Here is a 23,438-nt window from a genome sequence, read left to right as displayed (position 1 = left end):
GCTCTCTTTCTTTTTTGCCCCCTCTGCTACACGGCGGTGGGTCGGAGCCGCTGTGTCCCCGGTCTGGCACGTTCCTAGCCAAATTCTCCACGGTGTAAATTCGGATCCCCCCCCGTGTTTTCCCCCACAAAACCAAAAACACCTCCCCTCTGCAACTCACCTGTAAGCCGCTCGCAGCTTCGCTCTCAGCGCACAGCGCCGGCTCTCCAGCAGGAACCTCAGAAGATGGCGGTGGTAAGCGGGATGTCGGGGTCGGCTGTAGCCCGGCTCGAGGGCCGAGAATTCGAGTACCTGATGAAGAAAAGGTCGGTGACCATCGGCCGGAACTCGTCGCAGGGCTCCGTGGACGTCAGCATGGGCCACTCCAGCTTCATCTCGCGGCGGCACCTCGAGATATTCACGGCGGGAGAGGACGGCACCGGCACCGGGGAATTCTACCTCCGCTGCCTGGGGAAAAACGGGGTGTTCGTTGACGGGGTGTTCCAGAGGAGAGGGGCTCCACCTCTGCAGCTTCCGCGAATGTAAGAGCCACACGAGCAGTTCTCCCGAGTTACGACGGAAGCCGCGCATCGTGCGTGTGTTCATGTGTTGTTATTGTTTTGTTAGCCCGCAGCGCTGTCGCACGTGCTGCGCGAGGCAACACGGAGCCTCGTTCTCCTGGCGATAACGTCACACGGAGCCTCCACAGATCAGCGAACGTCGCCCCGCTGGTTCACGAACACATTGAACGCCATTCCTAACCCCGGTCTCCATCGTACATGTGTTGCAGTTCCTTCCTCGCCGCACGTCAACTGACACGCCGGTCAGTCATGCTATAGCTAAGAGCCGGCTCACTGCTGCCTGCTGTTCACCATTGTGGAAGTCAGCTTTATTTTTATAGGTTGTTTGTTATTATTGTGGTGCGTGATGTATGCCGAATTGAAGCGCGCCGTCTAAGGCTTTATAATCACCTGGGTGTGTTTTCACCAGTGTTCGTATGTACGCACAACCAAGTAGGCAACGTTAAATATGCCTGAATTCTAATAGAAGTTTGGTTTAAAGGTCCAGTGTGAAATTGAATATACAATAATCCTAGTGAAGTTTTCACTTGTGTGTTTCATTTAAATTGTACGAATTGTTGTTTGCTTTACCCTTGAATTGGCCTTTTGTATTTAAACACTGGTGAAAACACATACCCTAACCCCACCCCCTACGGAGGCCACCATGTTTTTTACAGTAGCCCAAACTTGACAAACTAAACACCTTTTGAGTTTTTATGACGACTGAAGGCTGCCACGGGTTCTCTTTCATGTTTGGAAGGGGAGGGTGAGGGGTGTTCAGCTGCACTATGCAACTTCACCCCTAGGTGTCACTAATTTCTACACACTGAACATTTAAGGTGTTCTTAAAGGTGTATAGAAGAATTCAAATTAACTACTTGTCTGCTCGCCACTATGCCGGTGGAGGCGTGGGGTGTTTGAGTCCATAAAACACGTTTGGAGTTTCAGGGGTAAACAGCGTTGCAGCCAAATCCAATACAATTGAAGTAAATTGTGACCACTTCTTCAAACGTAAAAGACAACAGGAGAAAATACCTCCATACTGCTCCTGTGGTGTCCTCCAAGTGTCCGTTAGCCACTTCATTCAAATTCTACACAGAACAGCGCCATGTACACCATGTTTTTTAGCCAAAATGTCCGCTACCGGAAGTAGCAATGCTAGCGGAACTAGCCGTGCTACCCCGCTAACACAGTGTAAATGACGCCGATGCTAACGGACACTTGGATGACATCACAGGAGCAGAATGGAGGAGTGGTTTTCTGTTGATTTTTATGTTCGAAAAGTGGTCCCTAGTTACTTACATTGCATTGGATTTGGTTTTGGTTGTTTACCCCTCAAACTCCTAAAGTGTTTTATGGACTCTAACACTTCAACCACCCCTCCATTGGCATAGTAGATAATGAGCGAATTTTCATTTTTCTGTGAACTTTCCCTATTTCGAGCTAACATGCTAGCAACAGGGGCGAACAGGTGAGTCTGTGCCTTCACAGGTGCTCTGTCTGACCTGCTACACCACAGACTGCCCTGGCTTTATTTACTCAAGAGACTGGTGATGAATTGTGCTTACATGAATGACACAATAGAATATTCACATTACAAGGACAGGCAGGAAGCTAAGGCTAGTGCTGTTGTCAGTGAAGTCTGGCTCAGTGTCATCTCTACCTCATGTTACATTATGTTTACTCTACTCAGTCTTTTCTCTTCCTCTTTCCCCGAACTCGCATTGAACAGTTTTATTTGTGGTAACTCTCATTTTGCATTCAAACATCATACATGTTTATGTAGGATTATATTCTCACCACTCCATAATAGTAATTCATCCGGGTGTCAGAAGCCAGTCCAAATATACCACATTAATAATAAATTAGACATGTTAGACATGATCCGTTATGTAATAGTCACGGCGGACGTCCATTTTTAAACAGTGTGAGGCTGAATCTCGGCTTCAGTTAGATCTTGGCCTGCTTGTTACCAGGCAGGAGGCATATCTGCACAATGATACTGTTACAAGCATAGAAGCATAGAGTTTCCCACTTATTTGTTTAAAGATATACATAATATCAGTTAATATTTACGATTGCGCAAAAATTTAAATAGAAGCTCAAGCAATATGTATTGACATGCAGAATTAAAAAATAATTATATCAACATCGATTCATCTTCTTATTTTGAAAAAGGAAAGTGTTTTAAATCTGGTTTCACTGTGAGTTGTTTCAGAGGGTAAACACAAAGTTTTTCTGTTATACTAAAATAGTATGAAAGACAATGTTAAAATTTATAAGCCCTTGTATCTTTTTCGGCCTTATGTTCTGTCAAAAGTTTTTATATAAGCACATATCGGCTTACTTAAATATCAGTACTAATATATCGGTGTTAGGCCAATATCAGGCGATCAATATATATGGCTTAGTGTTTGCATTAATGTATTCTTGTGTCTGTGCTTGTCTTCCATCCTCAGGTGTTGTTTCCGTTTCCCAAGCACAACCATAAAGATCACGTTTACAGCCCTGTCCAGTGATAAGAAGGAGCCAAGGAACGTGCCGGAATCACCGGTCAAGCCCGTCCAACCACAAATTTCCCCGCTGACCATAAACATTCCTGACAACATCGCCCACCTCATGAGCCCACTGCCTTCACCTACTGGTACCCTCAGGTGAGGGGGGGGGGTCTCCGTCAGTTTATGTACAACAGCTTCTAGTGCTCAGTGGCAGTATTGTCAATCGGTATGAATGGTTTAGAAAGTACACAGGTATGAACTTACTTTGTGGTATACATTTTGCCCTCACAGCTCAAAAGGGGCAGTGATATAACTATACCAGTGGGAGGCAGCACTGCACTGAACCAGAAAGTAGATTCACCGCACAGTGTGTCCCATATATAGGCAGATTAAGACCCGCCCAGGTAGATATGGTCACTCTGGTTCTCTGAAATAGAATCTGCCAATCATCTGCAGATGACATGTTAAGGGAACATTGCTAAATTGTAGTATCTACCAACTGTCTGCATGTGAGCCTTTTAGGGGACACGTCTAAACTTTAGTTACAGAAAAGTACCCGGGGTTATACTCTCCCCCTTGCATGCACATCAGTGATATAATGAACCACCCACCACCACAAGTAAATACTGCATCTGAGGCTACTACGTGTTCATTTGAAAACGCATACACTCTGCTACAGAAATGCCTGACGTCCATACTAGTCGGGAGTCTGAATGAACTCTGGGGCTGCGTTTTAGTCTGGACGGGCTGAAAAAGAGATGTCTAGTGTATGTGAGTGTTCACGTGATATGGTCATCGGACATCGTTTTGGTTTGAAAACACAGTTCAAAATATAGCATGAATCTTTAGGCCATATACTGTCCAGACCTACACGGTGATTTTGTCAGTTGTCCAATCAGATTTTCAATTTACAGTGAAATCCTAACAGATGTTATTTCAATTTAACAGTGCAGCAAACTCCTGTCCGTCAAGTCCACGGGGGGCGGGGCTTTCGAGCTACAGGACAGGCCGCGTTCTGGCCTCTGACCTTATAGGAGACAACTCCCAATCAGAAAACGACAAGGAGGCCTCAGGTGAAGACAGCCCAAAGGTGAGAGCGAGTTGGGGCAGAATGAGAAGTGGGTTGTATATGGATGAATATCGTGTGTGTGCATGCGTGCGTGCGTGTGTGTGTCCAAATTTGCTCACAGTAGCATGTCAATGTAACTTTTCTTCCTCTTCCACAGGACGACTCCAAACCTCCATATTCATACGCACAACTAATAGTCCAAGCTATCACCATGGCCCCAGATAAACAGCTAACACTAAATGGAATATACACCCACATCACCAAGAACTATCCGTACTACAGAACAGCTGATAAAGGCTGGCAGGTTGGTGTCTTCTCTATTTGCTACCACTATGCATGTCTGTTGAATGGTAATTCATGTGCAGTTCAGTTATAGTCAGATCATTTGTCAGTGCAGTCGTATGGTCTATCATTGGAAATGCCAAATGCTCAGGCATGTAGAGCTGCAGCGATTAATTGACTATTTAAATGACAATAACTAATTTTGATAATAGATTATCTGTGAGGATTTCTTTGTTTTAAATAGTACTGTAACTATCTTGAATGGATGAATTTGAAGATGTTACTCTGGGTTCAGACATTTTTTTTAAATCAAAGATGCATTGAGTAGACCTGTATCATGCAGCGGTCATCAGTTTATCAGTAACTTAAGTGTGGCTCATGAGCTGCTCATCTTGAGCTACACAGTTTAGGTCTAATCCAGGAAATGGTTGTTTGAGTGTTCACACTGGAAGATGTAGTTTACTCATAATGGTCTGATGTACCATTTTTTTTTTTGTGTGTGCTGTTGATGTTAACTCCTCTCCCAAATTGTGATGCACAAAAAAGGGAAGGAGCTGCTCACTGGTTAAAAGAAAAAGATGTCAACACCTCAGAAAACAGTAACAACACAACTACATTAGAGTCAGAGCAAAAACAATCGGCCAGTTTGGGTCTTTCTCAGACATATCGGTGTCTGCGTTAATGTTTGCTGATAAGCACAGTTATGGAATCATTTTAAAGAATGAAAACAATGCAGAGAAGTTTGTTAAAATTATTTGTAAAAAATGTTTTCTCAATGTTCTTTATATTTGGTTGTATTTGTGTTTTATGACTTATAATAAAGTTTATGGGTTAACTAAGTGCAAATGTAATTAACATTTCATGTTTATATAAAATACTCAATTATGATCTTTTAGAGCTAGTGTTAATAACATGGAAAAGGGTGGAAAACGGTGTTAATGTCTCTGCAAAAAGTTTTAACTGAACATCCTGGGATTTGTATTGAGAGTCACCTGAAGTCTGACTGCTCTGTACACCAGATTAAAAAAGACCCTGTGCAGCAACATGGGGATATTCTATATCATGGATCACTACAAGTCTGTCTTGTCTGTTGGTTGGTGGTTTAGAACTCGATTCGTCACAACCTGTCCTTGAACCGGTACTTCATCAAAGTGGCCCGCTCTCAGGAGGAGCCAGGCAAAGGCTCGTTCTGGAGGATCGACCCCTCCTCCGAGGGCAAGCTGATAGAACAAGCCTTCAGGAAGCGCAGGCCGAGGGGTGTGCCTTGCTTCAGGACCCCTATGGGACCTCTTTCCTCCAGGTAAAAAACACGTATCTCATGTATTGGTTCCTATGTGGTCGGTTCTGTGCAGCAATGACCACCCCATGTTTTTTTCCCTCTAGGAGCGCTCCAGCCTCTCCAAACCACACAGGAGCACTGTCTGCCCACTCCAGTGGGGTCCAGACCCCAGACAGCTTGTCCAGAGAGGGGTCCCCAGTCCCCATGGAGCCAGAGACGACCCCTCCACCAGCCCCCACCCAAACCGCCACAGTCCAGCCCAAACTCGCTGTCATCCAAGAGGCGCGCTTTGCACAGAACTCCACTGGTAAAACCCAACACTTGTACAGATAAAGGAGCACCATTTATCTATTTATTTATTTATTTATTTATTTATTTCCTTTTAATGACGTTGACTCCTGCCCTCTGATAGGCTCCCCACTGAATAACCAGCCAGTATTGATCGCTGTGCAGCGCCAGATGCCTCAAACGACCATGAAGCCTGTGACCTACACCATGGCATCGCCAGCCATCGTAACAACGCCAGTTAACTCCGCATCCGTCATGCAGACGGTGCACGTTGTCCACCAGATTCCCACAGTCACCATGACAACCCTTGGCGGTCAGTCTGCTGCTAAAGTGAGCTCAGAACCTCAGCAGAACGGAGGGGGAGCGCACCAAGAGATCAAAGGTGAGAGCATATTCATGTTGTTGTCGTGTCACTTGTGTCTGTTTGAGCATCTTCCTGTAGCTGTATACATACATGGAGTTTGACGTGAGTTTCTCTCACCGTGTAGTGAAAGTGGAGCCGGTGCCGTCCATCACAGGCTCATCTATAGGGGGAGTCAGTCGTATCATCCAGAGCTCTCAGCCTGCTCCCCTGACAACAGTTACCATTGTGCAACAAGCCCCGCTCGGTCAGCACCAGCTCCCAATAAAGGCCATCACACAAAACGGGACTCATCTGGTCCCCATCAGTACTGCTGCTAGCACAGGTGAGACACACACACACACACACACACACACACACACACACACACACACACACACACACACACACACACACACACACTACTCACACTGGGCTTGTGCACAGCGTTTCTACAATTCATCTGAATTTCAGGCCTTTAAAAGTCTTAAATATTTTTGAAATATCACAAACTAGGTCTTCAATACTTTTAGGTTGATCCTAATTATGTTAACATTCATTTAACAATACTTCTGTTATTTTATTTTAAGAAACGTGTTGGTGGCAATCATAGTTTATGATGCCTCAGGCATTTGTAGCTCTTTCCTAATGATACAGATATTAATTTAACTTGTTGAAACCTGCAGAAACCCTGTGTGCATTTGCATCTAAATAATGCACCTGAACAGTGTGCAGACAGTTGCATTGGTGTCTGCTATCAAACCAGTGGAGATCCAGTGCTCTCCCAGCAGCCACCTGTCTTAGATGTGTCCTTATTTATCACATTTAATGTTGTATATGACAAAGAAGGCATCAGAAATAGTGATATTTGAGAATTACTAATCAAACTAATTGTTCCTTTACAATTTCCTTTATAGTCACTTAAATTTTAAGAGGTGAAACTGCAGCTGAGGCTGTTGAGGTTTGACTGTCTGCGTGGACGGTAAAACGTTATGGACCATTGCATGAGCAGCTTGCAAATAGTGCTGCACACACCAAGTTAGAGATCTCTTCTGTTATTATGAGAAGTGTAAAACCAATTTGGTTCCTAATAGAATATAGAGTATGGCGGGTCCCTACAGTCCAAATAATTGATGGGAAACGCTGGGTGAATGCTGAAGTCCAGCCCACAGACCAGCAGCCAGCTGTTATGTGTTGGTGGGAGTCAGAGGCCCGCTCTGTGAACCCATGCACACCTCATATTAACATCTGTCCTGACTGATCCCATCAATAGTGGTCTGAATGCAACTCAAATGCATCTTGCAAACCCCATTCAGAGGTGATACGCATGTGGCAAGTTGCTAACCAGCACATACTTTAAACTGGTCAAATCTCTCTTCACAGCTGTGCATATTAATTCCTTCATTCCCTCCTGACTCCGCCCACTCATTACACCCTTGCATGTAGTTCAGGTCTTTTTATTGTTTCCCAACTGTCTGAAATGTAACTATTTAACCATCTATGTAAAAATCTTTATTTGGTTTTTAACGCTTTAGTCTTTCTGCATTTTCCAGAGAAAGGAATTACTGAAATATAGATTTTAGTTTTTAGCCAGCTCTACATCTACCAGTTTATTAACCATTCAGAAACCGAGACTGAAACTATGATACAAACGTCCACAATCTTGTATCGTGTTACCCTGACCCACTACCGCTGCTGCAGGTCTGAATTAAACTGGAGAATCATTACACCCGTTTGATCACCTGATCATTGATACTTATTTTTTTATGAGTAATAAAAGAAACTGCCATGAACAAATACTTTACAAATATTTTGTCTGATAATAAAAATAAAGCAACGAGGAGGGACATCGACAAACAAAATAAACAGTAACAGTGATGCATTCATTTTTCACCCAAGTTCTAACAGTGTGTCTCTTCATTAAGTGTATTTCAGTTAATTACTTGTAGTAGTTTTAAGATTATTTTTGTGAGCTGGAAACACCATTAAGCACTCTATATATAGAGAGTGCTACTCGTACTCCTTCACCTCATCCTGTAGTCTTTAAATAAATCCTGTTTTTTCTTCCAGCTGTTGCAAACCCTCTCCACTTGCTGGCGGCCCACGCCTCGGCCTCCGCGTCCCTCCCCACCAAGAGGCAGAACGGAAATCTGCAGGACCAGGCTGGATCGAAGCGAGTGAAAACGGAGGAGGGAGAGAAGGGAGACGCAGCAGCCGCCAACAACAACGGCACCACGGACAGAGCCGGAGTAGCAGGGGTCTGTGAACAGGTCGGCGACAAGTAGCCTCTCCCCGATCTGCTTCCTGACCCCCCCGCTCTCCTGTACGCATTGAGCCTCACACCTTCCATACCCTCGCCCCCTCCATCCTACCTGGTTATCATCTACTTCAAGGTGCCAAAAAGAGAAGAGATGTGGAAAAGCAAACGGGACTAACAAGAATGTGCAAAACCTCTCTCCCCGTTGACCCCCCCTCCACTCCTCCTCTTCCATATATTTAAGACCACCAAATACGATGCAAAGACTACAGACCAAATTGAAAGCGGAAGTGGAGAAGAGTTGCTGATGACTGTGAAGCCCTGAAGTTTGCGACCCAGATGGCAGGAAGAAGCACAGGTTTGAAAATCCAGATCTCTAGATGAAGGAAAAAAAGAAGAAGAAAAAAAAAAAGACTTATTGGACAAGCGAGGAGTCCTTGACCCTCCCCAAAGACAGAGAGGAGCCTGGTCCTGGTAGCATTAAAGACAAGTGCTTAGCTGTGTGTCGGATTAGAGAAGTCAAACCAAGTGAAATCACCAGTAGTGTATTCTGATAAGGGAAGTGTGTGTACGTTTGTGTGTACGTTCGTGTGGACATTCCCATCTCTGGCAGCTAGCCTCCACGTCGACCTACCTAACCCAGTCGTGAGTAGATATGCAGTATTCCGTTGTACAAGTGTATCTGTGGATCTTTGAGTGTTTCTCCGTTTCCCAAGGCACAGATACTATTTAGTAATAATTAAGATAACTAAAAAGCTATAAATGGGGTCTTTAAGAACATTTAAACATCGAAACATAATATTTTGGGAATCCTAATTTGTTTTGTTTTGGTATGTGGACTCTTTGTTCAGTGAAATGAATGTAGTCTCTTTTTTTTTTTTCTTCTTTCTTTTAAAGAAAACACTATCTATGGAGTGGATGTTCTTTTTTCTCTGCTCATTCATGCAAAATGAAATTTCTTTATCACTGTACATCTACAGATTTTTTCATATTTTACAAATATCCTACAAGATAAAAAAAAAGTATATTCCCATGCGTATTTGACCATATCCTTCATCGAGCTTGCATGTTACGGATCTAGAGACAATGTACTTGAGCAGATTTAACTGAATATGGAACTGAAGAAAATTTAGACTGAATCTACGCTATATGATTCTGACCAGTGCTGCACTTAACCCTCTTAGTTCTTTGTTATTTTTTTCTGTTTTGTATTTTAATTTGCTCTCAGTATTTCTCCCCCCCACCCCCCCGGTCATCATTGGTTGTTTTGTTACCTTTGTGTTGAAGTTGGACGTCTCTTTGCTTGATTATTTTTATTCTGTTCAGGCTACTAAAAAAAAAGTCTATTCAGATTGTATTCTATGTTACATGAGGAAAAACAAGTGATAGGTGTTTGTTCTGCTTCAGTGGGTAAATGCTTCTTTTTTTTTTTTTTTTATAAATTTATTTAAAACACATAACATCCTGGTTTGTATTTCTTTGAGTAAAAGGGGCCTTCTCTGCTGGGCAAAGTCCAAATCTGTTTCTTCAATTATTTCTTGTTTGGTCGGACAGACGAAATGACGACATGAATGCATCTGGAATCATGTGGCTGATTAAGAGTGAACATCTGGAATAGAGACATAACTTGCTGTGAAGTTGTATTAAGGGAGGTTTTCACTGCCTTTTTAAAGTGCATTCCACACTGTTTGCTCAGGCTGTTCCAGGAAGTGTGTGTGTGGAGGAAAGGCTTCCTTTTGAATCTGAGGATTGGAAAATGTTGGGGGTAAAGGGTTAAAAAAAATCCTATCAAGATAGTATCAAGTATCGTACGACCACGTTAAAAGGCAAAAATGTTAAAAGTCATTCCGAATTTTAACGAGATGCGATCATACAAATGGAGATAAAGCCAAACAAAAGGAAAATGACCATCATGTGCTTCAATCCACACACTAAACATCTGAGAAGATCAACTGAAAAGCTTCTAAAAATATCCTCTCTGCATTGGTTAAATCAAGAATAGAATTACAAATCCTGCTCCTCACACACAAGGGCCCTTAATAATCCAGCCCCATCATATATTAAAGAGGTCATAGCCCTGTATTGTCCCATTAGATCACTTCACTCCCTGACTACACTTCTGGTTCCTGGAGTGTGTAAAGCCCTTTTCAGACATGCACTGAACACTGGAGATCAATGAGTTTTTAGTTAAATAGCAGAGAACAGCAGGCCTGTATGTCTTTAATAGATGTCATTTAATTGACTGGACATCAAGAAAGCTCATGGTGTTTTCACCACTATTCCACCAGGGGGCATTTTACTTTTTTGTGAAGGGCGTTCCATCCTGCGTCATACACACCCACAAGCCTGTACTGGGAAACGCAGTTGTCTACTGCTCTGGAGCTGATGGTGGCCAATGGTGACTTCAATCGTATCGTATATCAGATGGTGACACACTCTTGTTCTCTGATAGAGATGCAAAGCTAAATGAAGTTGTCTGTGTGTCTATCTTCACAGTGTTCTTCACATTGTGTATTACTGTGAGTTCTCAGCATTACTCATCAATCTAAATGTATTTCTAATCTAGTCTTGATGACCACTCAGTGCTTTTTCCATCCTCACAATCTCACTGTGCATCTATGTGCAGCACTTTCTCTATTATGCACTCAAACACTGCTGGCACAGACATCAGGGGAAATTTGGGATTCACGGTTTGGCCCATGGACACTTCGGCACTGGGATCAAATCGCCAATCTCCTGATAAGTGGACGACTCTCTCCCTCTCCTGAGCCACAGCTGCCCCATATGTATAGCCCATATTCACAAATCCCTATTCAACCCATAGGGCGTAACAATCTGTACAGGATGTGACTTCCTCGACAAAAGTGAGGAAGAACTGCTTAAAACACTTTGAACGGGGAAATAAACCACAGAAATAGTCACAAGAGAGGGATCCCTCTCCCAGGTCAGACAGAAGTGCAATAGATGTCACGTGTAACATCAACAAAACATTTACAACATTCATGAGAAAAGTAAGCGTCTAACATAAATGGAGAGGTGTACCATGTTAAGTGCTTTGAGATAAGGTGTGTTGTGATGTGATGCTATAGAAATAAAATGGAATAAAGGCACAGCTCTTGAGTCCGGGAGGTGTTGCCTCCATTTGTACAAATCCTTTCATTGAGAACACAAAGTGGGATGCAGCCACGCGGTCTGAGTTTGTTTCACACATGCTGAACCATTCAAACCAGGCTACCAGGTTAACACCGCACAGCGGGACGAGTGGCTCAGAAGGTAGAGCAGGTCAACCACTAATCTGAGGGTCGGTGGTTTGATCCCCAGCACCTCCAGTCTGCTTTCTGCAGTGTCATTGGACAAATTGCCCCTGAAGGGTGTGCAGGCAGTGTGTGTAATAGAAAGCGTTTGTTATAGAAGCGCTGTATGTGTGTGTGTGTTTGCGACTTGTTGTCCTGTAAAGCGCTTTGAGTGATCAACAAGGCTGGAAAAGAACTATTTAGATACAGTCCATTTACTGTTGTATATTTGTGTTTTAGAAAAAGATGATTCACTTCTTCAACACACCGGATAGAACTACACTTCTATCCAGTGATGAAAGATCCCATCAATTTTAACTGTAAAAGCAGATGTTAAATTTTATTCACAAGTTTAAACGCAGGTTTTACAATCATTCTGAGTGTGTCAGAAACAGGTTGGCTTTTTCAGTTTGTGCAGCGTCCCCACTGTGGTTATGTGCTGTGTGCGCGCGAGTGTGTGTGTGTTCAACAAAAGTGAGGCCTGCACGTGTACAATCTGATGTAGAAAGCAACACAAAGGTGATGTGTTTTTGCACTGAGTCAACAAAAAAAAATGAAAACAATGTTAATCACACATTAACATAGTTTTGCGCACACGCTGTGGTGGATCCACACTCGTCTCCCGGGTTCCACCGAGCACTTCAGATTCCCTGATTTACATGAGTACAACGTGTGGAGGGTGTCAGAAGCAGGGAGGAGAAGTTCACAGACACATGGGACTCAGGACAAAACTGTTGGAGAGCCACACCGGTCAATGAAAAGTGTATGAAGAGAACCATTTATCACCAATCAGAGGTTCTTGATTTAATCATCTTGGCTTATTTGTGTATTAACATTATACATGAAGTGCAGTCTCGAACCGAATGTTCTTTGTAGTTTTGTGATGAAAGATGGAAACCGTGCAGATATTTGGCTCTTAAGCTTTCCCGTTCAGGTAGAAGAACAAACTCAACTTTCACAAACTCCTTAAGGAAGTAGTTCGGTGGTTTGGAATAAATAAGCTGAGTCACTTTCTTGCCAGAAGTTCGATGAGAAGCCTGATTCCCTCACGTTTGGAAATGTGAAGCTTAAAGGTTCAGTGTGTAAGATTTAGGTGAAAGGGATCTATTGGCAGAAATTGAACATAAAATAATAGTGATGTCTTTACTACAAAATGCAACTTCACCACTAGATGTCACTAAATTCTACACACTGAACCGTTAAGCTAGCTTTGGCTCAAAGACTGTATATAAAGATGGAGGACGTGACAGCTTCCTGAAAGTGAAGCCAAATCAACAGGATCGCCCCCTTGTGGCTGGCTGCAGAATAAGTCATGAACCCTGCCTCCTCCATCTTTGCAGATGGGACATTGATCAAACTAAAAAGTCAAAATACACGTCAAATAATTTGGGTTCTGTCATTTTTGGCCGTTCTCATCACATTGATGTATCCTCCAGTGTTAATGGTTGGATTTAATTAGTTATTCGATGCTATGAGAATGGTGTTAAATGACATGATTGACAGCTGCGACTGACTTGCGATTGGTTGAGAGCGTGTAGCAGCGAGAGCCCAATACTACGGCTTAACTTCACCGTCACTAAAGCGCAGACTCCGGCTCTAAATTACGTCAAAACTGCAAGATGGCGGCTCCCATATTTGGGGTTATTCTTGCTGAATTTCCGTACATCGACAGGAAGTGGAGACGTGTCGTTCATCTTTATATACAGTCTGGTTTGGCTGAGCATAAAGACTCGAAACAGGGAAGCAGCTTAGCATCTCTAAAGCTCACTAACCACATTCTTTCTCGTTTGTTTGATCCGGACAAAAACTGGCAAGACAGTGAAGAAGCCAAATTTCCAAATAAAAGTCTAACTGTTTCTTTAAGCTTTTCTTATGTGGGCGGAAACAACACTCAACTTTCACAAGCATCTCAGAAAACATATTGCACAATGTATGAAAAAAAAAAAGGAAGACGGAAACAAAAATACACGTTATTTTTTCTTTTTGCTACTATTTTGTACAATTCTAAGTATTTAGAAGTTCAGTCTGGTGCATTGTGTTTATACAGTGAATATAAGAAAATCTAATACTAGCGTGGCGTTTCACAACGCAGAATCAGCCTGCTCCAATGTTCCTGAACCGTAAAGGCAGAGGTGGAGAAAACCATTCACCTCGTTCTGATCCTGCTTTGCAAACACCTAATATGATACATTGGTGTATATACACAAACACACACGTGTATATATGACAACATTAATATGTTCACACATACAGATTCTCTCCAGTCTCAGAGGCACTCCCTATAGTTAGGTGGTGTTAGTTGACAAAAATCTCAATATTTTCAATCCGTCTAACTATCAGAATCATCTATGTGATTAAAAATAGCCATCCTTTGTAAATTCCTGGGAAGACGTCTTAAAAAGCTGTCGTTCTTGCAAAAAAATAACTTTCCCTCTTTTCTGTTGTGTTTGGGGTCAGAATAGAGTCGGTGTGTGTGTCCCTCTGTCCAGAGACAATCCTCACGAGTCTGTGAGACAAAAGTCTGCATCCCTGTCGGTGCTTCCATCTGTCCACATGAATAGTTCCTCCAAAGTCTGTGCTTTTCTTTCTTTGTCCTCCCTTCATCTCGTGCTCCGTCACAGAGTCTGTCAAGATAAGGAGAAGTGCCACGGGGAACATTTCCTGTCTCCTCCAAAATGTAAACGCAACGGAAAAAAAGAAACCGGAGAGAACAGGCGGTGTAATAGCAGGTCTGCAGATGGGTCAAAGATCAGATTTTGTCATCCGTCATCTCCAGGAACTGGGCGTAGACGTCTCTGGAACACTCCCCTTTCTGGTTGAACAGGAACTTGTAGTAACTGCCGTCAGCACAAATGGCTGCTCGGCGGAGAGAGGGAGAGACAAAAGAGAGAAATGTCAGTCAGCAAACACAGACCAGACACAGAGAACGAGAGGAGTCTGGTTTTTATAAGAATGCAAACAGGAAAGAATCATATTCAAACGTCATTTAAGATGATGTTATTGAGTGGCCCCAAGATGGAAATTGACTTTCACGATCCACATCTCAAACCCTGAGCACAGCCAAGAATCTCTGTGCTTGATGAAAATCGTTTTTTATTTTTAATACATTGTCTGACACTGTGGGCTATAACATCCCAGGGGTTAGATTTGAAGGCCTTGAATGAGGCCACAGAGAGACAAAATATCAAGGAATACCAAAGGTCTTCAGCTTTCAGTGACTACAATTCAGTTCAGTCAGCCAACTCCTGTATAATGGATAATTCTGTAATTGTAGAAACATGCAGTGTTAAAATTGGACACGCAAGCTCTGATCTCGTCACCGCCCCCCACTGCTATGTTCAGCACAGCAGTGACGATAAAAAACCCCAGCTTACGAGAACATGTTCTGTTGCTCAAATATAGTTTGACTACATTGTCAGATAAATAAAGCTGGTTTCAAACTTGAACTCCTGAGAATGGGTCTGTTTGCCTTTCACTCATGCACAACGCAGCACGAGATTGTCCGTTCAGACACGTTCACAACAACACAGAAATCTGCAGCGCATTCAGGTGAGGAGAGGTTTGGTAAGCATATGGTGCACACTACGCTGCAGAGAAGTGTTTTCGTTTACAGCAAAGCGACACCAGCATTGTCCCAAATTTCAAAAAGCTCTCCAATCTTATTGTCTTTCCAAGTTCACATCTTTGTCATGGCACCTCTCTTTCATCCTGAGATATTTGTATACTTTCTGTTTTTTCAGCTTTGCGTCCCTCGCGTGTTAGAAACATCATCAACATGCCCACACGCTTGTGGTGAAACCTGCAGATAATCTTCTGCTGAGTTCTCATTTGGGCTCACTCGGACATTATCTGGATTTTTTCAAAGAGGGGGCTGGCCAGAAAAAACCCTAGAGAACGTCCGAAACTTCTCACTCTTGACATTTTCCGATCACACATACAGCCCCTCCAAAAATTACCACAGCAAGTCAAACTCCAGCTTCTACAGTGATCTCAAAGCTGAGTTTACACATACACACAAGTGCTTTGTGTGCTTTGAACAAATACTGAACATTAAAATCGTAATGAAGATGACTGATTGAATAGACAGCATTCTTCTTAGCTGGTTGGACCTAATTCTATAACAACTGAGTGTGTCTCTCTCATTTGTTATTTTTGCTCTAACATGTGAACAGCTTGTCACCCGCCACATTTAGACTGGAATCTGTTTTTGTCCTGTGACAATGTGAAAAAGCTGTAATACACATTCTGCTGTACTCCTATGAAATGCTTCACAATATTCCGTGTCAGTCTATTTCAAAGAAGAATTGTGTTTTTCTCATAATATGGGTCTGATGTTTGTGGTTTTGGTCATCACTGATAGTACTGAACCCAGAAGAGCGTTTGGAGATATCAGGGAACATTAATATATGTTAAATATCTATCTATCATGAACTCTACCAGCAAGAAACATGAGCCACCAGACAGGTTGTTGTAGCCTCCGGTAAAGAGAAATGATGTAAAAAGAATTAAAGTAAAGACAACAGTCAATAACAGAGCTTCATGAGACAGTCATATCCAGGAAGCTCACCTATGACAGCGTTGGGCTCCGTTCCAAAGGCACACACACAGGGAGAACCTGAGGGGACCTGGAACTTGGAGAAGCTCCACTTCGAGCTGAAGTATTTGGGAAGAAAGCTGGCGGATGCCAAGCTGCGGAGAGAGGGAAACGCAGCCAGGACACAAATTTTACTTTTTCATATCGACACTTTTGTTTTGGTAATTAAATTCATTCAGCTGCTCGACCAGTTTGAATTATTATTCAGCAGATGGGGGAAGGAACCGTTCTGCAGAAACTGACCTGGACTGTTTGTTCCTTTTGGGATCCTCTGCAGCAAAGATGTGGACTGTCCCGTGGTCACTGGACACACAGATGAGGGACGCATCCTGGTTGAAATTAATGCTGGGATGACAAAGCACGGGACAAAGCAGATATAAGACATAAGAGCAAGGACACTACAAGCAGTCATGAACCAATTACCTATTCAGATCAACACATAAAACAACAGGCTTCATTTGTGTGACACGGGCAGGATTACCATGTGGAATTATTATAAAATTATTATTAACATACAGTGCAGTGGTTTCCAAGGCAATGGTTGCAAGCGAAAAAAAACTATACTTTTAAAAAGAGATTCTGTAACTTTTGGGAGATAAAATGTCATGTTTATTTTAATTAAAGTAATAAAAATACCAAACACACTGTTGCTTCATTCAATAAATACAGGGACTTTGGCCGAGTCCGTTCGCAGACTTTATGACTTCGCTGGAACCTTGCTTTCATTTTGAAATCCTCTTTCGCTGGTTATGACCTGCCACTTTATGGTAAAAGTTAGCCTATTGACCCCAGCTCTGTTGATCAGGTGACTCTCTTATAGCATGTTGCAGCCATTTCAGAGGCTACGCTGCACATTGCAGATGGTCGAGTTTTTTACAAACAGAATGAGAAACTGTTGTAAGCAGAAGTACTGAATAATTCATGGCTCTTTTGACAAATAGGAGCATATGTAGGGGACTGATGTCTATGAGTGTGCAAGTTGGTGCAGCTTGATTGAATCTACGGGGACATAAATTCTGATCTTCTCAATCTCAGACATACTTACATACAAACAATATTCCAATACATGCAGTGTTTCTTTTCGTGAGGTCACCATGTTATGTTACTTCCCCCCACACTCTCACAGCCAATCTTCAAGACTAAGTCAAACATACATCTGACAGAGTGCTGGAGTGAAACACTCAGACTGTCCATAAGTCTAGTGATCAAATTCACACTGCAGCTGCAATCTGTCCATATACTGAACATATTTGTGGGAAAGACTCAGACAAAGGTTGTAGAAAGCCTTGAAGGAGAAATGTAACCAGGGAAGCCTGCCTTGATTTGTGTTGTTTTGTTGAAGATTATCTTTTTTTTTTATTCCGCAGATGCTTGCAGAAATCATCTCCATCTACACCATTTATCTTTTTGCCTTGCAAAGTTTTTTATCTAATGTTATATATATATATATGAACAAAATGACTGTTTTTGTGTCTAAAGCTCCTTTTCCACTGGACAAAAACACTGTAACACACACTAACATCTGGCTTTTGTCTGCAATGGGAATTAATACAATCTGCCTTCAATCCCGAGTCAAATGACTGCAGAAGACACGGGTATCCAGCGGCTGTGGCTCCAAAGGGTAGTGATGGAAACAAGACACCCGTATGAATGCACTAATTGGGCAAGACAGTGAAATGAGAGCACGTCTCAGTTTGCAGTGTGTTCAATCGCCAGCTTTACCCAAGTTTAAAAAACCCATGCATACACACTATGTCAGAAGCATTACTGCTCAGTGCTCACCAGTAAATGTTAGCTGCCTGAGAGCCTCGTCTCAGCTCCTGTATGAGCTGACCTGCAGACGTGTCGAAAATTCTTATAAGAGTCCCCTGTGGAAACACGGATTAGACACAAGTCAGCAACAAAAGAAACAAACCACACAACTGAAACAGTCCCAGTGTGCATTTTTCTTTCTCTATTCACATCCAGTATCTTGGCATTACATACCTTCTCTGATGCAGTAGCTATCCTTGTGCCCTGCAGGTTGAGGGCGATGCAGCACAGCGACCCCTCATGGGCGGGAATGTCAACTGGGGGCTTCTCTGTGTTGGCCAGGTCCACTATCTGCACATGGCCTGAATGAGTCCCAGGGAACGCCAGCAGGGAGTTGTTACTGTTAGGACACAGCACACAGAGACCTGAGGAGAAAGGAAGAAAGAGAAGGAACGGGCTGATTATAATTCATTATTTATAGGTTTATTATTTATACGTTATTTTATGGTTCCAAATATTTGCTAAAGCTGAAGCCAGTTGTTTTTCTGGCGCAGAATTAACCTGAAATATTTGAATTTTGAACCAGTCATAGAGTTTGTGCGGATGAAGACGTCTTGGAGTGTGAACCGACCTTTAGGATTGTAGCAGGTCTCAAACACATGCAGCTGATGGGGGTTGTGGGTAAAGGTGAAGACTTTGATCATTGAGTCCAGGACCACCACAATCCTAAGAACAGATCAGAACAAACACTGAAGATAAAACTGTAACTAAAAGTCATGGAAATCTACTCAATACCACTACTCTGACAGCTCCAGTGATAAAACCAGAGGCAGCTCCACTGACAACAAGAGGATCAAGAGATTTTGAATGCCAAGTACAAAATACTGATGAGGCTGCATTGTCACAGTGTGTCCTCGTCTCACTACCACAGTACTGTTGGGTGATTAGGTTTGTCTGAGACACAAAGAGTCTGAAGAGAAACCTCCCATCTACTCATTACTGCATTGCACAACACCCAACTGTCACGATTAATGAAATGAAGTCCACCGACAAAATGACAAGAGATGATTCTTGTACAGATGAAGCAGCACAAAGTGTTTTTTCTGTCCGCTTGAGTCTTCAACTAGGATCTTTGTTACCTGTCACGTCGAAGCTTCACTGCCTTAACTTCTGTTGAGAACTCAATCTCAATAACTGTCTTCTTCTTCAGGTCATCCCAGATCATTACTAGAGGTACCGAGCAACAAAAACAAAAAGATAAAACATTCAACGGAGTCACATTAATAAGTGTAATACTTAACAGAAGTTTCTGTAGTGATTACCCTTTAATCAAGTTACATTTAGGACCCTCTTACAACCTTTTTAACAACAGCAGTTGGTTGTCGATATTGATAATTCCTTAAGACATGATTAATTAAATCTATGACCTGGACTGTTTAATTATAATTTTTGCTGAATTAACAAATGCGCATACAGAGTGGATTAGTGTCCTGTAGCCAGGATTAGTGACTGTGTTTGCTTCAGGTCGGATGATAATCACTGAAACTCCACCAGAAAAGAACCCACAGTCACAACTGTCCCACCTTTAGTCTACGAATGCTCAACGTTGAAGAACTAACATCACTGCCTATGACAGTCAAAAGAATTTATGTAAGATTATGCGTATACAAAGTTAAAGAGTTTAAATGTCCTCAAGGAAACTAATCCTTATAAGACCAGCAAATACCTTCAGGTCAGTTTTACTACTCATGCTGTTGTATCAGAAGAGATAACTTAAGTAGGCTTCACAAACCTTTGTTAGTTGGATACTTGGGTTTCTTCCCTCCTCCCACTAGTGCCAAATAGTTACACCTAAACAGCATCTCCACGTGGCCAACGCCGCCCTCCAGGAACTCTGAAAGTTAATGGTAATATTAATAACAGGTAGGAATGCTTATCAATGTCAGAGGAAAATGCAGATATTATAACATGCGAGTGTGCTTGTGATTCATATAACATTTGCACCCTTCTTCTAATCACTCCTTTTTCTTCATCTGGGATGACTCTGCTCCCCACAGACAGCAGACCATAATGACAAGACAGAGTGAGACTGGCCTCTCTGTGTGTTTAACATGCCAAACACCAGCAGCAAAGAGTTTCTACATGCTTGAAAGCTTGCCGGTGTTTCAGCACAGAATGAGTACTTGGTTACTCCAGTCCATCAGCAGTTAAAGAGACAATTTATTAGATCTGGCCATCTGTCGAAATGATACCCAAAACAAATAGGGAGCAGCATATTAGAGTCAGGGTGTCCAAACGTCTTCTAAGAAACAAAGAGTTTCACTCATCAGTCCCTCCTCCTCTTTCCCCTGTCAGACAATCGAGAATTCTGGGACCCCATCGGCGGCCGTGAAAAAATCTACACATTTTTTACCATTCCTTTCTGAATGCCTACTACCAGGGTGAACACAAGGGCATGCTGCATGTGTGTGTGTCTTGGGACTGGGCTCGTTGGCCAATAACAACCAAGTTTCAACCCTCACGTTGAGCCAAAGTCACCTCCAATAAATCTAAACTCAGCAAAGAACAAGAGTCACCATGTTGCTAAACCTGCCAGGATTTGGGAGTAGTGCTTTTTGGCACAGGTTTACCTGGCATTCTGATTATGTAACAGTTAGGCTGTTTTGTCATATATTGTTAGACTGACAATGATGATTTCAAACGCAGTCTAACCAGTCAGAGAGACAGGGAAAGCAGGGCGGTGGCAGGAGCAGAGGACAAGCCACGAGAGATTGAGGAACACGAGGGAGACGAAGAGCTACTGGAGCAGCAGCATCAGAAGCTGAGCAGAGGAAAGGGTGGAGGACGGCTCCGAGGTTTACAGCCAAGTCACAGTTTATACTTCTCTATCCTCCGATGCTGACTGAGGGCAGACTGGACGCTACAATGACTCACTCTCAGACTGAGACATTTTTAACTTCCTCTCGCATCTCTCCATATTTAATGAGTTGCACTGCTTTGCACTCGGCTTTAAAGTGAAAAGGCTTTTAAGTCGACTGCTGAGCATTGCATATTAATGATCTGTAAAAACTGTGTTATTAAAACCTTATAGACAATAATTAAAATGTAATGAAAACAATATGTGCTAACCCAATGATTTTCATTCGTGAATGATACAAAAGCACAATTACGTGAACTTATACAAGGGTCGTAGTGAACAGATAATGACATAAACACAGGCTGTGCTGATCTCCTGACAATAAACCTAAATCTTTCTGATACTAATTATGAATATGAGCATAATAATAACATAGCAACTAGAGCACGGTGATCACGTAGGGCTGCAGTTGACCAGTGCTCACTGCAGTATGTGTCATGTCATCCAGGTAAGTTCTCACTTACCTCTGGTTATTCAGGTTAAAGTTGTTGTTTTAATTGTCTATTGTTATGTTAGCTGTTCTATTTCTGCAGCATGCTGCCCCCCTTTACAGTCTTTTTGCTGTTTTATAAACAGAACATTGATCACATTTCAAATTTGTCAAAAGTTTCAGTTTTAAACAAAACTTATGTATTAATATACATCAACGTTACTGACTGTTAACAGGGAATAATGTTTTCTATCTGCCAATGATAAAGACTTTGTTACCTTGCTTCTCCTTCTCCTTGAGAGGATCTGTGTTGTACACACGAAATCCATTTTCCATTCCACAGGCAAAGCATCCTGGAGACGAGCACAAAGACCAGAGCAGCGATCAGACATGAACCAACAACTACAAAAAGCATTCATCGACATGCGTTATAGTATCAAGGAGGGTTTTGTCATAGCAATCCAATTCAAATGGAATCACCCACACACCACCTGTCTTGACAGTAATGGCACTGATGACACGTGTGGCCTTGTTTGGACAACACAGACCCCAGTGCAGTTGTTCAGAATGAGCAGCCTATAAAAACCGCAGGACTGACAGTGAACAAATGATTAACTTCTGCTGGGTTGTATACGAGACTGCTGATGTCGGCTGCCATAGATTCTCTGAGGGGTCATGTGAGGTGATCGGTCACTTGACAACGTTACACTCGTGTCACTTCTCACACGGCTAATCGGCACCAGTACCACATGATTGTAGTTATTATTGTTCATTGCATTGAGGTTTAGTGAGACAGTCGGTGAAGGGAAATACTTGACGGCGTGTGTGAATGTGTGGGTGTGAATCGAGGAACGTAGCATTTGAATAACAGTTGTTATAACCTTGCTGACGAATAAATAAGTACCCGTACTTCTTAAACCCAGTCATCTGAATACGCGTGAGCCTATTTTGGATATATGTCACATACAATGTGCTCAAAACAGCGGTGTTGTCAAACTTAGCTTAACTAGCAGAAGGGTTAGCTAGCCAATGCTAACCCTTGGGGTAACCAAGGCACGTATGATAGTCGAGGAAATTTAGCCAACATTAGCTTTTGGCTAAGTTACCTTACATCAACTACCTGAGCGTGGTTCATATTAACGTAGAGTTTAACCACACATTCACGTCCCACAACCCCTGTTGACCCAACATTAGCGCGTTAGCTGCCGTAAGTGGTAGGCTGAAAACGAAAAGGCTGCGTTAGCTATTTGGCTAGCTGCGGTGCTACGGGACAGCCAAAGCTAGCATCTACTAAATGTCCAGCGCTACAACGGCGTTGCCATGAGACCTTTTCAATCATGTCGAACACAACGTTGTGGTTGTTACATGATGTGGTTAATGAATTCTGTGAGAAGTAAACGGGTTAGCAACATTAGCCTAGCCACCCGCGACGCTTCCAATTTCTCCTCGGGAGGAGAACAAACTAGCATGACAGCGCCGCCTCTTACCGTGATCCTGGTTAAATCCGGCATACAGGAGCCCGTTGCCGTGAGGATTAGACGGTAGTAAATTCATTGTTTTCTCAACCGAGCCTTCGGGTGTAACGTTAGCGAGTGAATCCAGCGGCTCCAGTGTGACGAGCTAACTCGCTACCATTCCTCCGGAGTGTGCGGGGCAGAGACCAGGGAAACGACAGAGCAGCCAGGATCCCTGGGAGTTTACGCTGGGCTCCGCCGACACATCTGAGCAAACATGTTACGGCAGCAGTCGCGTGTTGCCCTCGTTGACGGTCATAAATAGAAACTAGAAAACTCCTCCCGAGAAATGTTGAATATGTGCAGCGTGCTTCCTGCCGGGTCCAGAGACTGTTGCAGTTTGAGAGAGAGAGAGAGAGAGAGAGAGGGAGGGAGAGAGAGAGAGA

The 23,438-nt window shown here is 42.8% G+C and overlaps 2 protein-coding genes across 2 annotated transcripts; one reads left to right on the top strand and one right to left on the bottom strand.

Annotated features, from left to right (window-relative positions):
* Positions 1–10,074, top strand: LOC117752588 (forkhead box K2). Its single transcript, XM_034570055.1, has 9 exons — positions 1–521; positions 2,999–3,193; positions 3,986–4,127; positions 4,264–4,410; positions 5,495–5,688; positions 5,772–5,974; positions 6,080–6,337; positions 6,444–6,641; positions 8,366–10,074. Exons 1-9 carry the CDS (start codon positions 226–228, stop codon positions 8,578–8,580), a joined length of 1,848 nt encoding a protein of 615 aa, XP_034425946.1. The 5' UTR covers positions 1–225; the 3' UTR covers positions 8,581–10,074.
* Positions 10,075–12,157: 2,083 nt separating this feature from the next.
* On the bottom strand, positions 12,158–23,394 carry wdr45b (WD repeat domain 45B). The gene is made up of 10 exons (XM_034570056.1): positions 23,026–23,394; positions 21,817–21,891; positions 19,984–20,085; positions 19,331–19,418; positions 18,823–18,917; positions 18,426–18,616; positions 18,222–18,307; positions 16,683–16,784; positions 16,413–16,534; positions 12,158–14,701 (listed from the first exon to the last, which is right to left on the bottom strand). The coding sequence occupies exons 1-10, from the start codon at positions 23,090–23,092 to the stop codon at positions 14,595–14,597; spliced, it is 1,035 nt and encodes a 344-aa protein (XP_034425947.1). The 5' UTR covers positions 23,093–23,394; the 3' UTR covers positions 12,158–14,594.
* Between the last annotated feature and the right edge of the window lie 44 nt (positions 23,395–23,438).

The sequence above is a fragment of the Hippoglossus hippoglossus genome, chromosome 19 (assembly GCF_009819705.1).
Source record: "Hippoglossus hippoglossus isolate fHipHip1 chromosome 19, fHipHip1.pri, whole genome shotgun sequence".
In the NCBI taxonomy this organism is placed as follows: Eukaryota; Metazoa; Chordata; class Actinopteri; order Pleuronectiformes; family Pleuronectidae; genus Hippoglossus; species Hippoglossus hippoglossus.
The sequence above is the reverse complement of the archived record's forward strand: the minus strand, read 5'-3'. Positions and strand labels throughout refer to the sequence as shown.

What these genes read in the sequence shown, in the direction of transcription:
- LOC117752588 (XM_034570055.1), top strand. Translation starts at nt 226, where the DNA reads ATGGCGGTGGTAAGCGGGATGTCGGGGTCGGCTGTAGCCCGGCTCGAG. An exon ending in CCTCTGCAGCTTCCGCGAAT is followed by an intron (nt 522 to 2,998) that starts GTAAGAGCCACA and finishes TTCCATCCTCAG; the next exon opens with GTGTTGTTTCCGTTTCCCAA. An exon ending in AGCGCACCAAGAGATCAAAG is followed by an intron (nt 6,338 to 6,443) that starts GTGAGAGCATAT and finishes CTCACCGTGTAG; the next exon opens with TGAAAGTGGAGCCGGTGCCG.
- wdr45b (XM_034570056.1), bottom strand. Translation starts at nt 23,092, where the DNA reads ATGAATTTACTACCGTCTAATCCTCACGGCAACGGGCTCCTGTATGCC. An exon ending in CAAGTATCCAACTAACAAAG is followed by an intron (nt 19,419 to 19,983) that starts GTTTGTGAAGCC and finishes CGGTACCTCTAG; the next exon opens with TAATGATCTGGGATGACCTG. An exon ending in GACCTGCTACAATCCTAAAG is followed by an intron (nt 18,617 to 18,822) that starts GTCGGTTCACAC and finishes CTTTCTCCTCAG; the next exon opens with GTCTCTGTGTGCTGTGTCCT.